The sequence below is a fragment of the Zalophus californianus genome, chromosome 4, assembly GCF_009762305.2.
Source record: "Zalophus californianus isolate mZalCal1 chromosome 4, mZalCal1.pri.v2, whole genome shotgun sequence".
Lineage (NCBI taxonomy): Eukaryota > Metazoa > Chordata > Mammalia > Carnivora > Otariidae > Zalophus > Zalophus californianus.
The window spans coordinates 27,244,825-27,262,611 of record NC_045598.1 but is presented as its reverse complement, the minus strand read 5'-3'; the positions used below and the strand labels follow the sequence as shown (position 1 = coordinate 27,262,611).

General features: G+C 40.5%; 1 protein-coding gene across 7 annotated transcripts in view; it reads left to right on the top strand.

Moving 5' to 3' along the window:
• The window catches only part of KIAA0319L (KIAA0319 like), a 99,552-nt gene that overhangs the window by 14,030 nt on the left and 67,735 nt on the right, over positions 1–17,787 (top strand). For all 7 annotated transcript variants that reach the window (XM_027597807.2, XM_027597797.2, XM_027597778.2 and 4 more), the window contains one exon: positions 15,096–15,613. In XM_027597807.2, the coding sequence (XP_027453608.2) occupies positions 15,096–15,613 (518 nt within the window). The remainder of the gene's footprint in view (positions 1–15,095; positions 15,614–17,787) is intronic.

The following is a 17,787-nucleotide window of genomic DNA, read 5'->3' as shown; positions in this document are numbered from 1 at the left end:
ATTGCTGTTTTACAGATGATGATAAGGAAAGGCCAGTTTCTCTGTGGCTAGAGGGAGTCCATACTGGATAATTTGGTAGTGAGAGGTGTTGACCATCTTGCCCCAATTTTTATTTCTGTCAGTAGAATGTGTATTACAATGAATTTGAAAATGGAGGTATAAGAGAAAGATACTTGTAAGTGTCATCAAAATGAAGTCTATTAAGAGCTACATGATTACAGTAAATAAGCCAAATACAAATTATCTGAATGTTGGTGCTGCATTATGTTGAGGACTTTAACTAGATTACACTTTCTTAATATTTGTGATCCCTAGATCTTTGTATGCATTGTCTTATGTTCAGTGCCTTAAAATATGCTTACTGCATTTTTAATACCTTCTCTAGATTGCTTAATTCAAATCACTTAATGATAATATCTAGGTGTTACGTACATACTGTAGATACATACAATTCAGGTCAACAGACACTGTCTCCAGCTAAATAAAACCCAGTTCCTGCCATCAGAGAGTTCACACTATGGAGGCAGAGATAGATATAGAAACATAAAGAAGTATGATAAATTCCAAGATGTGCCATGGGAGCACAAAGAATTGGGCAGGGAAGAGCTGAACCCTGTTCTATAACAGGCTGGTGAGACAAGTGATATTCTAATCCCTTTGAACTTCCTTCTCCCAGATTCATTTGAAGTGGTTTTTAACCCGCAGAGCTCTTTTCACTTCTTTATCTCAGGGGGAGAGGTAGAGAGAGGAGTATGTACAGCTCTGTAAAGTCTAGAGAATAAGAGCCCTGAGGAAATTATTTCTGTACAGATACAGATTGGCTTGGATTTAATTTAAATAAACTGGCTCTCAAAATTCTAAGAATACTAACTACTCACACAGTTTTGCTTTCATTTACACACAGATGAGAAAGCATCTGTAGCTCTGCATTTTATTTGCTATAAGCAAAAAGTGGTTTAAGATATTTAAGTATTTGAAGCTTGGTTGTATTGAGTCCTCACATGTCCCACTTCAGCCCACTGCAGGGTGTTTTTCTTTTTTCTTTCTTTCTTTTTTATGATACTTACATAATTCTCCAAAAAGAGAGATTTTTAATGGATAAATTGACATAAACTTTTCCTCTATTGACCATATCTGCTGAAATAGCACTTCATGGTTTGCTCTATTATTTCCTTATTTCCTCTCAAGCTTACTACTATTTTATTTAATTTACATATCTCTGCCACGGTCCTCTAAATGACCTTCTCTTTAGAAAACCAAATCAGCCAGCAAAAAATTTTTTAAAATCTTCCCCCAAAAAACAAAGCAGTGCTCTGATTCAAGGTTCACTGTGTGGGTTTCCAGAGAAGGTTGGTATGACTGTGATGAATGCAAATAATTTATCAGCCCTGCAGTCAGAGACAGCAGTTAGCTGCAGGGCTTTGACAGTAACATCTACAAGTGGTCCATATAGGGAACTGCTAGGTTCATCACATCATACCTATGGGCTTTCTCTATAGAAAAACAATGTCTTTTTAGAACCACTTTTATGTACAGGCCGAAGTTGATCTGTTATCGTTTGATACCTGTGCTTTCTGAAGTACAAAACCAGTGTTACTTAGAGAGGTGTGGGTTCCTTCATGCTGTGGCTTGGAGGCGTGCTCTTCTTGCTGACAGCATTCTCCAGTCTTTTAGTCATAAGGTGGTGGGAGAAAAAGTGAAGCAGGAGATTGAGTATATTATATGCAGCCATATAACCCCCTAGTTACAGGGTTTTTTTTCTTAATCATTTGCCTCCAATCTGCCTTTAAATATTATAAAGTTTAATCATTTAATGGTTCAATCATTTGCCTCCAATCTGCCTTTAAATATTATAAAGCCCTTGATGACTGGATCATTTTTGGTGACTTCATGGCAGGAGAGCTATTTTCAGCTAAACGGGTGTTTTGATTAATACTCTCACTTGCTGCTTGCTTGTGAAAATGGCTTTGGACTAAACCTTAACAGATAGGTCTTTGAAACTTAATAGCAGCTGTATCCAATTAATGCAAATTTTTTATATATATAATAATGCAAATGATTTTTTAAAAAGTATCAGGTAGAAGCTAGAGGCCTTAGAATTGTGATAGACTGGTTTCCATCTTTTCCACCTAGGTGACGAAAACTTGGGAGTTTTTATCTTTTCCTTCTCGTCATTGCTCAGAAGGAAAATTGAATGGATCTAGATGTCATCCATGATGGATGGCCGTTTGTCTAGGTGAACTGGAAACCATTCTCCACTGTCACTTTGTTCAGAAAGTTCTGTGGTGAAAGCCTGTCTTTCCTTTGAGTGAAGTGAAGTGATCTGAAATAGCTCAGGGAACGGAATTTGGTTGGTCCTTTCCATGAGTAAAGATTGCTTTGTGATCTGAAAGGATTTTTCAGTTTAGGCAGGAAAGGCTCTCTTCTAGCTGGTTACATTAGATTCAACAATCTCCTCTTAATCCATTTGGCTTTTCTTCCTTTTCTCTTTTGCACATCTCATACTTCCCATTCAGTGCTCTCTTCAATTTAATTCAGAAAGCCATTTCTCATTTCTTAGTGAACTGGGAACTTTGCTTTTCTCTCCTGTCTCAGCCACCTTTTAGCCAAGGGAATTAATTAACATTAAGGAGCTGATTCAAATGCCGACAACTGAAGTAATTCTGTAGTGGAGCTGACATCTTTTGCTAGATTTTGTTAGTTTAAAAAATTGCGTAAATTTATTTAAATATTGGATAAATGTTTAAAATAAACAATTCTTTGAATGCCTTCTATATGCCAAGCATTTTACTGGGCCTACAAATACAGAGATACAAGATACAACCCCAGCACTTAAACAGGGCAGAGTATGTGAGGTAGACAAACAAATATGATTCAGTGAGAGAAATTCTATGATAGAGGATATGCAGAGAAGAATCTTGGGGTAAAGGTTTCCTCAAGGAAGACTTTCTGGAAGAAGTGGTGCCTGTGCTAAAATGAAGTATAATAACAACAAAAGTAATGGCAGCTAATATGTAGTTAGCTTTAACTACCTGCCAGGCATTGTGTTAAGTACTTTCCATAGCTTACTTTCTTTTATGTCTATCATAACTCTGTGAGTTTAGATACTATTACCATCATTCCTATTTCTACTCATGAAGAAACCAAGAAAAATGACCCAAGATGACACAGCTAGTTAAGTTGGCTGCATCGAGATTCAAACACGGGCGGTCTTATTTCAGGGGCCACAGCCTCAGCCTCCAGGGTGGGAGACAGAAGATGGGTGACATGGAATAAGGGTATTGATCTTGATATGGGATTTTCTTTTGGAAACAGTGTGTTTTTTTTTAAACTGAGATTTCCAGAAGGTTCTGTATGATCCTCACCTTGGAGACTGGATGTATTTTTTTTTTCATTAAACCAAGATTAAATGGGGGTGGTTTTCATAGTTCCTTTAACCTGTAAAGTATCAGTATTCTGCCTTAGGTAGGTAGATTAAAAGAACATTTTCCTTCTCTTTTGCCTGAAAATATTGCCATCTTCTACAGAGATTTATGGTTTTTCTCTTCAGCAATTTGCCACAATCCAGTACCTTTAAGGCTTCTTTAGTGACAGTGTTTACAGGAGGGGACTTGCTCTTCGGAGTAATTTTTTTTTAAGATTTTATTTATTTACTTGTCAGAGAGAGAGAGAGAAAGAGAGTGGGAGGCAGAGGGAGAAGCAGGCTCCCCACTGAGCAAGGAGCCTGATGCGGGACTCGATCCCAGGACCCTGGGATCATGACCTGAGCCAAGGGCAGATGCTTAACCAACTGATTCACCCACGTGCCCCTCTTTGAGATACTCTTAATCAGAGAAATGCTACAAGGCTCAGGTTTTGTGATCACGTGGCTAGAAGCTTGTTTTCCATCTAGCAGACCATCAAGGGTTAACGTGAATAGTGGCTGTGAGATATCTGTTGGGCAGCTGGTTCCATGGGGAGTTTGTCTTTGATACGAATGGTCTTGGGGAAAAATGGAAATGTTACATACAGTCAAGAGAAAGGAGTCAGAATATGGACACAAAGCCTATTGATTCTTATTTAGCAGTTAGTTTAGTTTCAGCAAATCACCTACACCACAACATTTAACAAACTGTGCTCTTAACAAAGCTAGGCACACAGCCAAGGCAATGAATGGTAATTATTTTCTTTTCAAGGGGCTGCTTTGTGAGGCTACTGCCACCTTTCAGTCTAACCTGTGTGCAGCTGAGGAAAAAAGTGTTGGCCCTTTTGAAGAGGAGAGAGGGCACCGGTTATTACCCTGGCTTTTTTCAAACTTTATAATACCTGGCTGTGCCCTTCAGAGGATTCAGTTACCTCCTCTGCTTTGCTTTCTGAATGTGCTAACCCCCGAGGGAGAGAACTGATGTGGAGTCACTGGAACCGTTTTTGTCTTGTTTGTTAGTGGGTGTGCAGGTGACAGACATGCTGACAGTCAAAAGGAAGGTGGAGGTTGCCCCCTGAGGTGGTTTGTATTTGAACAGCTCCTTTGAGTTGTTTTGGGGATTGATAATATGCCTGCTTGTCTCATTTTCATATGGCAGCCATCTTGGCCGAGACCTATTGCTTCTGAGAGAATGCATACTTTTGGTTATAGCTGCAGGAAGACAGTGTGGAGCCAGAGTTCAGTCACTGACTTCACCCAATTTAAGGCTGCTGCTTTACTGCTTGATAATAGTTCATTACAGGTATAACCATCAAAGGAAATCTTTGAATGGATTCTTGACCATATTATAAAATTGTGAGATTTCTAGAAAAGAATTTTAGTTTCAATGAATGTTAAAAGTAAGTGCAAATTTTGCCTATATAATGTTCTCACCAATCATTATTGTCCACAGAAACTTGGTTCCCCTTGCCCCCCAGCGGAAGACTGTACCAACTGCTTTGTTTTGTTTTGTTTTGTTTTGTTTTTTTTTAAATAATATTGGCAGGGTATTCTCTCTACTCTCATTCCCACCATGCCAGCCCTTTCATTTGGGATACAGTTTGATGAATTTGGTTCAAGTATGAATTCCCAATGACCTTAACAGTATGGTTCCTAAGGTAGTGGGCATTCTGTCTCTGCTTCCTTCTTGGTTGCCAGCCAGAGCAGTTTCCAAATTAGCTGGAAAAGTCAGGCTTGTTACCTGAGATTTACAAATGCCAGAGGCAACAGCACTGCCTCTCAGTGTTTTTGGAGTTGTTCATGGCTTCTGAAAGTATTTGATGAATTTTCTCTGGCAATACTTTATATATTCTACTGACTTTTCCACTCTGCTACTTGGAATTACAAAACCTGGTCTAGATTTTGTGCTGGATTTATTAGAATTCTGTATTTTGAGAGGTGGTAATGATAAGTAAGCATTGCTAGCTCCTAGCTTCCAGTTTTGGGGACCCTCCAGGTAATGCATATGGGAGAGCTGTACTCTGCTTTGTCATGGCTTTGGAAGGAAAGGGATTGGCTCTGCCCTCCTGTATTCCACCTGGGTAAGCTTTCTACATGCTCCTACCAACAGTGAGTTCCAGACTTTCCCAAAGGTTTTTCAGTCTAAGGTTCTATGTAAGCCCTCTTTTGTAAGGATTTAATATTGCTTTTGCTTAGGCCCTGGGAGCAGAGCCAGGCTATGATGGCGTGGGCAGGAGAGGAACTGATCTAAAATTGGAGCTTATTTTCATCTTACCTTTTATCCAAGTTACTTCTAGAATCCAATATTGACTCTACCAATGCTCCCCTGCTTCCTCCTCTGATGAACTCTTTTTCTCAAGAGTAACAACAATGAAAATTGAATCTTAGGTTAAGTTACTTTTCAAAGGTTAAATAATAGTAAATCACAGACCTGGAGCTGAATCTGGAACCCGTGTCTTTTAGCCATCTAAGAAGAAGAATTATGATCCCCTGAATGGATGGGAAAGAACTGTTTCCCCCCCATATTTTTATTATTGAACACATAATGGAGCAACTTTTTTTTAAATACAGTTAATTAAAAAAATAACTCAGTCAGGGCGCCTGGGTGGCTCAGATGGTTAAGCGTCTGCCTTCGGCTCAGGTCATGATCCCAGGGTCCTGGGATTGAGTCCCGCATCGGGCTTTCTGCTCAGGGGGGAGCCTGCTTCTCCCTCTGCTTCTCTCTCTCTCTCTAAATAAATAAAATCTTTAAAAAAGAATAACTTAGTGGGTCAAAACCCACTAAGTAAACATGTGAACTGAGAGATCACAGTACCTCCTCTCCTTATTGGGAACTATTGGGATTAATTTTCTTAGCAATGCCGTAGCCAATTAGCCTGCCCCATGCTTCACATTTCTTTTACTTCTGGTCACTGTCCGAGACATAAGTGCTTCTGACCATTTGTCCTCTCCCAGGCTCTAGTCCCTTGAGCTAAGACAGAGGATCAGATTGTCAGATAAGAGTCACATGAATCAGAGATCTTACCCATCACTAAGCTCTAATAATAATTTTAAGAATATAGCGATCAAGAGGTCCAAGTGAAGTAGGGAGAGTCTGAAACATCCTGTGTGAACGCCCAGGTTGTTCCTTCCACCACTGAACATATGCTCTCTCTTGCCCAGAGTAATAGATGAAATCTCTGACTGAGGCTTCCAGGTCACCTTACAAAGCGGGGGGTGTTTGGGTTCTAAAATGTTTCTCTTTTATATCAGCAGATAGTTGAGTAGCTTATGTGACATTCTTCATGGAACCGTGGAAGAAAAAGACCCTTGCAGGGCAAACCAGTCTTATAGCTAACCCCTCCTCCACCCCCACTTTTGTCTCCTCTTCTTTCAAAGATATGGATTTGACCAGAGCTGCTAGCAACAACCAGGGAATTAGAATTTTTTTGCTCCTTTCCCTTCGACCTTGTAATTCCCATAAATTTCCTTGACCATTTCCCCTGAGTCTAAATCTGTCCCCCCAAATTCCACAGATATCCTCTGTGATTTGCATCAAAGCTTCTACCATTTATACCGAGGATGGATAGGCAGCAACCCTGTCATCAGTTCATCATCATAATTTTCTATCCTCTCCTTTTTTCTTGCTAGAAAGTGCCTTAACCGTTGTGATTTGCGTGAGTCTGACTTGACATTCCTGTATAACTGTGCTTTTCAACTCACATTTACCACCCCTCCCTTCTCAACTTTTTAACTCTGACAAGAATCCATAGTTATTAAACCCTCTCTAGACTCAAACTTATGAGTTAAGACATTAGATAGAATATTCTGAGACCTGGGTTTCTCTTGGAGAAAATGTGGTTTTCCCTCTAGCCTACAGGCGATGGTTGCTCATTCTTCCATCTCCCATGTACCTCTGAGTTTGGAGGTGGAACTGATGTCCTCATCACTCCTCACTGTCACTTCTGGAACAGTACTCCTCCAGTGTCATGGAAAAAGTTCTGCTCGTTGAGGTTTATGCCACTTCCTACCCTAGTCATTACTCATCTACCAACCATCATTCACCCCCCTCATTTATTATGGCATATGGGCCTCGTCTCTTTTTGAAGTCTTGTCATCGGCCTGGATGTCTTCAGTATGACCCACCTGATACCAGGCCACCTGGTTTCCTCCATATGCATACATGCCTTTGTGCATTCATTCAGAAAGATATTTTGGGGCACCTGCAGTGTGATGTGCCAAGTGCCATGCCAGAATTGGGAGTACAGTAGTGAGAGAGAAAAAAACAAAACAGACATGGACCTGTCATCCTCGAGCTTACAGTGTGGTGGTGGGGAAAACATTGAGCAGATGATCACACAAAGAAATGTAATTTTTCAAGTGTTGTTGTTGTTGTAATTGCTTTAAAGGAAAGGGGCAACAGGCCCAAAGAGTGTATAAATGGAGAGACCTGACTTGGCATGGAGGCTTCTCTGAGGCAATGATGGTTGAACTGAGATCTCATGAGTGGAGCTAACTGGGTAAAGAAGGGAGACAAGAGAGTTCCCAATAGAGGGGGCAGCATGCACAGAGCCCAGTTAGGAGAGGGAGTATAGTCCATTTGAGGAATGAAAGAAGGCTGGTGGGTTGGAATGTAATGACGGAGGGAGAGCCTGTTACATGGTGGGGCCAGGAAGGTAGACATGGTCTAGATCATACAGGATCTTCTTAGGTTATGTTAAGGATTGTGGTTATCATTCTAAGAGCCCTGGGAAGCCACTGACATTTCTGTTTACTTAAATTTTTAAAATTTATCTCTCAAAAGATAATACATGTACGTTGTACAAATTCAAAAGGTATAAAAGGATATTTAGTGAACAAACAAGTCTCTCACTTCAGTCTCTCGAGCTACCTCCTTTCCCCTACTAAAGGCAACCATGCCAACTTCTTGAATATTCTTCCAAAAATAGTCTATGCATATATATGCATAAACATTATATTCTTTCCCCCCCACACACAAATTGTAGCATACTAGACACACTGCTCCGAACTTTTCTTTTTCTACATAGTGTATCCTGGATATCACTGCATACTAGTACTATGTAGAGTAACCTTATTCATCCCCATAAGTGCATGGATCTTCTTTAATTTATTTAATCGGTTCTCTATCGAGAAATTTAAAAGTTAGTGCCAATATTTTTTTCATTTCAAACAACATGTAGTGAATATCTTTTTTTTAAAAGATTTTATTTATTTACTATTTGAGAAAGAGAGCAAGAGAGCAAGTGAGTATGAGTAGGGGGAGGGGCAGACGAAGAGGAGAGAATCTCAAGCAGACTCCGTGCTGAGTGTGGAGCCCAAACACAGGGCTCGATCTCATGACCCTGAAATCACGACCCTGAGATCATGACCTGAGCCAAAATCAAGAGTTGGATGCTTAACTGACTGAGCCACCCAGGAGCCCCTATAGTGAATATCTTTGATAGCATGTCACATATGCGATAATATATCTGTTCAGTAAATTCCAAATTTACCTTTATTCTATAAAGGCTGAATTTCTTTCCTTCAGAGTACTTATATTAGTTTGCAATCCTACATTCATTATTGTGTCTGTTTAACCTCTGTCCCCCCATCTAAATTATTATTAAGCTCCATCAAAGCAGTGCCTAGCATGAAACAGATGCACTGTAATATTTGTTGAACAGATGAATGAATAAAAAAATAAAGATAATAGCTAGGTGGGAAGAAAAGGCGTCTTATTAATTAAATTTTGAGGTTATCTTTTACTAGACAGAAATAATTTGCATCTCTGTAAATATCAAAATCATTTGTAACTTATCAATCTTCTATAAGTTAACATCCAAATTTAGGCTCTACTCACTTGTTAATAATAAGTCGAACAAAAGTACATTCTTAGACCAGGGATTGGCAAACTTTCTTAAAGGGCCAGATAGTAAACATTTTAGGCTTTGTGAGTCTTAAGATAAAAGTCTCTTGCAGTTACTTACCTCTGCCATTGTGGGGGTGCCTGGGTGGCTCAGTTGGTTGGGTGTCTGCCTTCACGGGTTGTGACCCGGGGTCCTGGGATCCAGCCCTGCATCGGGCTCCCTGCTCTGCAGGGGAGCCTGTTTCTCCCTCTCCCCCCTGTTCATGTGCTCTCTCTCATTCACTCTGTCTCTCAAATGAATAAATAAAATCTTAAAAAAAAACTTTGCCATTGTGGAGCAAAAACAGCTGTGGACAATATTTAAATAAATGAGTGTGACTATATTCCAATAGAACTTTATTTACAATACTAGACAGTAGCTAGAGTTGGCCTTTGAGCCATAGTTTGCTGCCCCTGGTTTATCGTATCAGTAGTGACATCCCTTCTTTCATTCCTGATATTGTTAATTTGTGACTATTGTCTTTTTTTCTGTCATCAATCTGACTAGAGCTTTATCAGTTTTGTTGATCTTTCAAACCAGATTTTGGTGTCATTGATTTTCTCTACTTTTTGTTTTCTGTTTCATTGGTTACTCTTATCTTTATTTTTTCCTTTCTCAACTTATTTTGGTTATAATTTACTGTTCTTTTTCTAGCTTTTATGATGAAAGCATAGATCATTGATTAAAAAATATATATATATTTTTGGCTGTTAATGTATGGCCTTCATTTTTCTAGATCCTTTGGAATGTATATAATATATATGTAGAAACAAAAAAAGCTTCGTTTTAAAAAATATAAATAAGACCATCATATATAAATTTTCTACAACTTGCTTTTTAAATTTTTAGAAGATTTTATTTATTTATTTGAGAGAGAGGGAGAGAGAGTGAGCGAGCATGAGCGGGGGAAGGGGTAGAAGGAGAGGGAGAAGCAGACTCCCCGCTGAGTGGGAAGCCTGAAGCAGGGCTTGATCCCAGGACCCAGAGATCAGGACCTGAGCCGAAGGAAGAAGCTTAACCGACTGAGCCACCCAGGCACCCCCTGCAACTTGCTTTTTGAATTTAAGTTATCATGGGGATATTTCTTTTCTTTTTTAACGATTTATTTATTTAGTTTGGGAGAGAGTACGTGCGGGCATCCGTGAGCTGGGGGGGAGGGACAGAGGGAGAGGGAGATAGAGAAAGAATCCTCAAGCAGACTCCCCACTGAGTGTGGAGCCCAATGTGGGGCTTGATCTCAGGACCCCAAGATCATGACCTGAGCTGAAATCAAAAGCTGGCTGCTTAACTGACTGAGCCACCCCATCACCCCTCATGAGCTATTTCTATGGCTGTATATACAATTCTACCTCATTGTTTTCAGCTGCTGCATAGTATTCTATACTATTTCTATATTGATCGACATTTAAGTTTTTCAATTATTTCACCAGTACAGACCATATTATAATGAAATCTTCATAGGTGAGAAGTTCTTTGGCATAGAGGTGCACAGAATATTTTTGTTATATGTATAATTTATTGAATGTCTTCTCTTTGATGCTCGAAGGAATAAACTTTCTGTGTGATTTACCACACTAACTATATTTGGTGGCTCTTTGTTATAAATTTTCTTTGGGAAAAGTCTTCCCACATCATTACATTTCTGAGGTTTTCCTCTATATGGATTCTCTGATGTTCAGCAAGGCTGGAGCTGTGCCTGAAGACTTTCCTATATTTCTTGCAGTGATAGGATTTTTCTCCAGTGTGAATTCTCTCATATCCAATAAGCTCTTCACAAAGGCTTTCCCACAGTCATTTACACCAATAGGGCTTATTTTCACTGTGAGTTTTCTGATGTCCAGCAAACGATATATACCTGAAAGATTCTCCACGGTTATTTCAGTGATAGGGTTTCTCTCCTATATGTATTCTTTTTTTAGAGGCAGGGGAGGGGCAGAGGAAGAGAGAGAATATTAAGCAGGCTCCACTGTGGAGCCTGATGCGGGGCTCAGTCTCACAACCCTGAGATCATGACCTGAGCTGAAATCAAGATTCGGTCGCTTAACCGACTGAGCCACGTAGGCGCCCCTCCTGTGTGTATTCTTTGATGACTAATAAGGGTTGAGCTCTTCCTAAAGGCTTTTTCACGTTCATTACACCAATATAGTTTCTCACCAGTATGGATTTTCTGATGTTGTTCCACCACAGTTGAGTTATCCCTGAAAGCTTTCCCACATTCATTACATTTAAAAGGCTCTTCTCCACTATGTATTCTCATGATGAGTAAGGGCTGGGTTCTGAGCAAAGGCTTTTCCCAGTCTTTACATATGTAGGGTTTCTGACTGGTATGAATTCTCGGATGACTTAAAAGGATAGAGTTCTGGGGTGCCTGGGTGGCTCAGTCGTTAAGTGTCTGTCTTTGGCTTAGGTCATGATCCCAGGGTCCTGGGATCAAGCTCTGCATTGGGCTCCCTGCTCCGCGGGAAGCCTGCTTCTCCCTCTCCCACTCCCCCTGCTTGTGTTCCCTCTCTTGCTGTGTCTCTCTCTGTCAAATAAATAAAATCTTAAAAAAAAAAAAAGATAGCGTTCTTTTTGAAAGCTTTTCCACATTCATTGCATTGATGGGGTTTCTCTCTACAATGAATTCTCTGATAATAATTGTTGAGTCCTTCTTGAGAAATTTCCACATTGAGTATATCTATCAGGTTGTTTGCTTACGTGAATTTTGTGATGATTTAAAGGAAATGAGCTGTTCATAAAGGCTATCCCACATTCTTTACATTAATGGGTTATCTCACCTGTGAGATTTTTCTGATGGCTGATAAAGGAGGAATTATATTTAAAGATTTTGCCACATTACAGTGCTGCTTCTCTATGGAACTTCTGTTCTCCCATTCCAGGCCTGTATCAACGATGACACCTTATGTTCACTCTTCTGGAGCTGATCCTTCAGAAATATTTTTCTTTAGGACTGATGCCTTTGTTTCAAACCAGTACTCCTAGACTGTACAGGCACCTGGCAGAGCTTTTCACACCTCCATCCAGGGCTCTACCCCTTGCTCCATTTGGGCAATTAATTTTGGTTTGAAAAAGAGAAGCCCCTCAGATGCCCATTGTTTTCCAGCATCACATCCCTGTGCATGTCCACTGAATGCGTCCAGGTGTCTCCCTTCAGTCTGGGTAAAGGTCACAGCCACATGCCTAAAAATGTCAGTGATCCCTGGATGTGTACTCTTGGTAGTGTTGGAGCCCTCGGTCTCCTTAACTGTTCTCTTAGGTAAGGGCAGAAAATCCTGATAAGCCAATGGTTCCGGAGTCTAGAAGTCCAAAATAAAGGGTTGGTACCTTCTGCGACTCTGGGTAGAACACTTCCTTGACTCTTCTTAGTATCTGATGGTCACTGTCAATCGTTGGCATTCTTTGGCTTACAGCTGTATCGCTCCAGTCTCTGTCTCTGTCATCACATGGCCTTCTCCCTGTGTATCTCTCTAGGTCATCGATTTTAAACTTTTTTTGTTTTCTAAAATAAGCATTTAAAACTATAAATGCCCCTCTAAACACTGCTTTTAACTGCATCCCATGAATTTTTATATGTTATGTTTTCATTTATATTCAGTTCAAAATATTTTCTAATTTCCCTCATGTCATTTCAGCCTATACTTGGGGTAAATTAGTATTCAGTCAAAGATTGAAAGGGACCATTATCCAGATAATGGGAGCTCTTTCTCTGTGTCGCTTCCTCCTTTCTGGTTGTTTATTCCAAAATTCTAGGTATCATAGTCACCTTAAACTGTTTCCTCAACTCAGCAAGTCTGCCCTAGTCTGTTTGGGCTCTCCTTCCCTGTGCCACTGTCTGGAGCACGCTTCCATACAGAAAGCCAGGGTGGTCATAGGGCTTACCTGTTTTGTTTCCTTCCTCTTTAGGATCACAGTCCTGGACCACCTGTTGTTCATTTCTAAAAACAATTGTTTCATATAGTCTAGTTTTCTAGTTGCTCATGGTGGGAGGGCAAGTCCTATGGCAATTTCTTCTGCAGGGGCAAAAGTGGATGTCACGGTACATTTTAAAAATTAAATAAAATAGTGGCTTACAGAAAGGTGCAGGTTATTTTCATCTATGTGGACCTCTTCACTATGTTAAATGTGAGAGAATTATTCTGTGAAGAATGATGGAAAGTTGATGTAAAGGTGACTGACAGTAGTCGCTGATGTAACCATTTATTGATTTCAACACATTCTGTATACTCAGCTGTTACCAAGATTCATACCACTGGTTACTGTGTAGGAAGGTGGATGAGGATATGAGGGGTATTTCTGTAGCTCTTGGTAGCTTCATTTTTTTTTCGTAGTTGCTATTTCTTCATTTTTCTTAAGGAAGTTCTGTTTTTTCTAGGTTTCTAAATTGCCTTGTCTGATGTTAGGTCCGTGCCAATGTCTCTCTCTTTTCTTTTAATGAACAATGGCAGATTGGCTTCCACAGCCCCTGCTCAGTAATCCAGAAGCCTGCCTTTATTTTCCTCTTCTCTCTCATTTGACTGGTGTCCACATTTAGTCTACTGGACATTTTATAAATATTTCTTGGGAGTCAGGTTGGCTTTCGCTGATTATCACATTGTTGCTTTGGTTAGTCAGAGCCCCCTTTCAGTTCTGTGTACATGCAGACGTGATTATCCACGTCTTTGGTGTTTTGATTCTACTGCCTATTTTCTGTATGTAATTTTAAAACATACTTTATGTTCCAAGGCCAGGGCCAGGGCTAGGGTGAAGAAAGAACATCTAGGGCACAAAATTTAAGGAGGCACTCGCTCTCAAGTTTGGGTAAACCAGCTCTGTACTTGCATGACTCTGAGAGTGTGCGCCTCCTTAAATGTTGTGCCTGAGGCACCTATCTTGCCTCACCCTGGTCCTGACCCTGTATAACCCTGACCATAGTTGGGTGCAGATACCTGTATAACTAAGACCTTAAAATGAACTCTGTATAACAGCTTTCATTTAGAACATGCTTTGACTTTTCTACATCTAAGAAAACAGAAGCGAGGTAATACTTCAGGAAAATTAATGCCATGCCTGAAGTAATTCAATAGCCCAAGAGTTTATCCAGAAGCAACATTAGCTAGAATTTTGGACCATGTTATTTATGTTAACCACAGTAGGTCACTATTGTACTTCTGTTCCTTTGTTTCTTATCATGACATGGCTTGTCAGTAGGAAGTTCATTCTAGCAGAATCTGGCTCATGATTAAACTTCTTGGTAATCTGACTACTGCTCTGGCTGATACTATGATGTGCAAAACTGCCTGACTCTAGCAAACAGTTGGTTAGAAAACGGATGGACCTTTAACCTGGAGGGGGTTGAGAGTGCTCAGTTTGTGTTGCTGCCAGTTTGGGGGTGGGGGGGGTAGTTATTCCATCCAGTTTTGCTACCTGTTCTTCTGGTCCCACAGTGGTCACACTCCCTGAGAAATGCCAGGATGTGAGTGGAAGGTCAGGTGGTGGGACTCCCCCCATCCCCCCATACGCTTCTACCAGAATAGCTGTTTTGTTTTTTCTGTTTCATGAACTGGAGTTCTGTATCAAATGTCTGTGTGGAACAGACTCATTGAGAAGGGGAACCAGTGATGAATCTTGGAGCAGTACTTCTATAAGCTAAAGTATCCTGAGCCAAAAAACACTCTATTTTGCTTCTTCTGTTCCACTTACTAGACAGCTTTCCCACCCTCTTAAAAACCACTCTTCAAAATAGCCTTAAATGTTGGTGTTCAGGGCTCTTTACAGAGCAGTAGTCTGTTTTTATTACATCTTAAAATGTTTTCATTCCTTGTTTTTAGATGCCAGTGAGAGCAGGTGCCAGCAGGCGAAGACAGAATTTGGAGTTGGCCTGAGATCTGGGGGAGAAAATCACCTCCGGCTTCTTGAAGGAGCCCCCTCTCTCCAGTTGTGTTGGGCTGCCTGCTGCCAGGACCCTGCCTGCCATGCCTTTTGGTGGTTAGAAGGGATGTGCATTCAGACAGATTGCAGCAGGCCCCAGAGCTGCCGCACTTTTAGGACGGACTCTTCCAATTCCATGCTGGTGTTTTTAAAAAAATTCCAAACTACAGATGATTTGGGCTTTCCACCTGAAGATGATGTACCGCATATTCTGAGGCTAGGTTGGAGCAGGACATCTTGGAGGAGACAGAGTCCACCCAGACCCACTGTATCTTCCAGGGACCATCCGAGCTTAACCAGGAAGCTTTGGAAGAGAGATAGTCCCAGCGAAGAAGTAACTACACATATGGTGACACAGCATTCTGAAATGAATGACTCCAAAGAAGTAGGTTATCTGAATACCAGTGGTTCTGCAGAGGTAAGCACATTATAAATAAGGAACAGAGAAACTTAAATCTGCTTTTACATTTGGCACACATGAGCAGTGAAGTTGGTGCTTGTGGGCAGCACTCTATGCTGAGAAGTGTATGTATAAAGCTGCCTGGTGTCATCTTTCTGGGTGCTGCCCAGATGTACAGGCATAATTGGACCTCAGAGATGTTCACTGCCTGCAAATCTGACCATTTTTTGGTAAAAGCAGAAATCTGCTCATTATCTAGTCTAAGATGGTTCTTAGACTACAGGTAAGTGCAGTTGTGTGATGTCTGTCTTCACCAACAGTTCCGCAGTATTTTCTGCCAGATTGCAAAACACTGGATAGATGTAGTTGCATTCAAGCTGTCCTCCCTCTTCCTCATCTCCCACGTGTAAACATAGTCCTTATGGGGTAGTTTCTATTCCAGTCGAGGTAGCCATTCCTGGCACCACAGACTAAGACCTGACCTACTGGGCTAGGGAGCCAGATGTGGCCATCAGCCAAGAGGTCTCTGGGGTGAGTCCTTTCCAAGCTTTATATGCCAAGGGGGATACCACCAGTAGAGTTTATTCTGCTTGTTATGTTTCTTCATTGTTGATCTTCCTAGGCAAATGATTAAAAGGAGTGACTCACTCTGTGCTCAGCCTCCCTTGATTGCTGTGACTTATTTTTGTATTTGTTTTGTCCTAGTTGTCTCTATCAAGTTGAAGCCAGAGTGGGGAGGCTACTACATGCCAGGCACTATGTGTGCTAATTGTTATTCAGTGTCATTTTGTTTAATTTCCATAGCAGTATTTCCAAGTTGGTATTATCAACCTCATTTCCCTAGTGAGGAAACCGAGGTCCAAAGAGGTTAAACAGTTTGTGCAGCTAATGAATAACAAACCTAGAATTGGAACCCAGATTTAATAATTTTTTTTGAGAATTTTATTTTATTTTATTTTTTGGACCCAAGATTCAATATTAGGAAAAAACCTTTCAGTGCAAAATTAGAGATACAGTCTTAGGTTTAATATGCCCATAAACATTTAGACATCTTTTGTCAACGTGAGGTCCTTTTCTAAGCACTGGAGATACAAAGGTGAACAAGATGTGGTCCATGCCCTCAGGGAGTTGACAGTCTAATGGAGACTCAGACACAGAGGTATTTACAATAGTGTGTGATTATTGCATTAGTAGAGTTATGTACACAATTTAGTAGGAACAGAAAAGAGGAAGTGATTCACTTGAGCAGGCACGTGGTGTGTATGTGCAGGGAAGACTTCACAGAAACATTTAAATTTATTTCTTTTTTCTCTTTAAGTGTTTATTACCTACAAAATTATGATCTTGTTTTTTAAAATTTTAAGCCCAGTGTAGGTAACATACAGTGTTAGATTAGTTTCAGGTATACAATATAGTGATTCAACAGTTGCATATATTATTCAGTGTTCATCAAAATAAGGGTACTCTAAATCCCCTTCATTCATTTCCCCCTGCCCCTCCTACCCACCTCCCCTCTGGCAACCATCTTTAATTTATTTCTTGAAGGATATGTCAGATTTCACTGGGAGGTTAAAGGTAGTAAAAAACATTCTGGACAGAGGCACAGTGTATGCAAAGGCTCAGTCAGTTGGCAGATATTTATTGCACATTTACTATGCAAGGTATTATACTAAGCTAGGCACTAGGGATATTTTTTTTTAAGATTTATTTATTTATTTATTTGACAGATAGAGACACAATGAGAGAGGGAACACAAGCAGGGGGAGTGGGAGAGAGAGAAGCAGGCTTTCCGCCGAGCAGGGAGCCCGATGCAGGGCTCGATCCCAGGATCCCGAGACCATGACCTGAGCCGAAGGTAGACGCCCAACGACTGAGCCACCCAGGCGCCCCTAGGCACTAGGGATATTGTAGTAAACAAGAGAGACATGATTTCTGCCCCAGCAGAGCTTATGCTCTGGCAAAAAACAGACAATACATTTATAATAATTAAATAATTGTAAGTGTGATGTGGATTTGAGAGGATAAGTGCAGAGTTCTATCAGAGCATCCAAAAGGGACCTAATTGAGAATAAGGGGTAAGATTTACCCTAAGTAAAGAAAGTGTAAGTTGAGACTTGACGTAGAAAGAGTTTGGAAAGAGGCAAGCAGAGTATTTTAGGCAGAGAAAGAACAATTTCAAGGTTTGTTGGGTG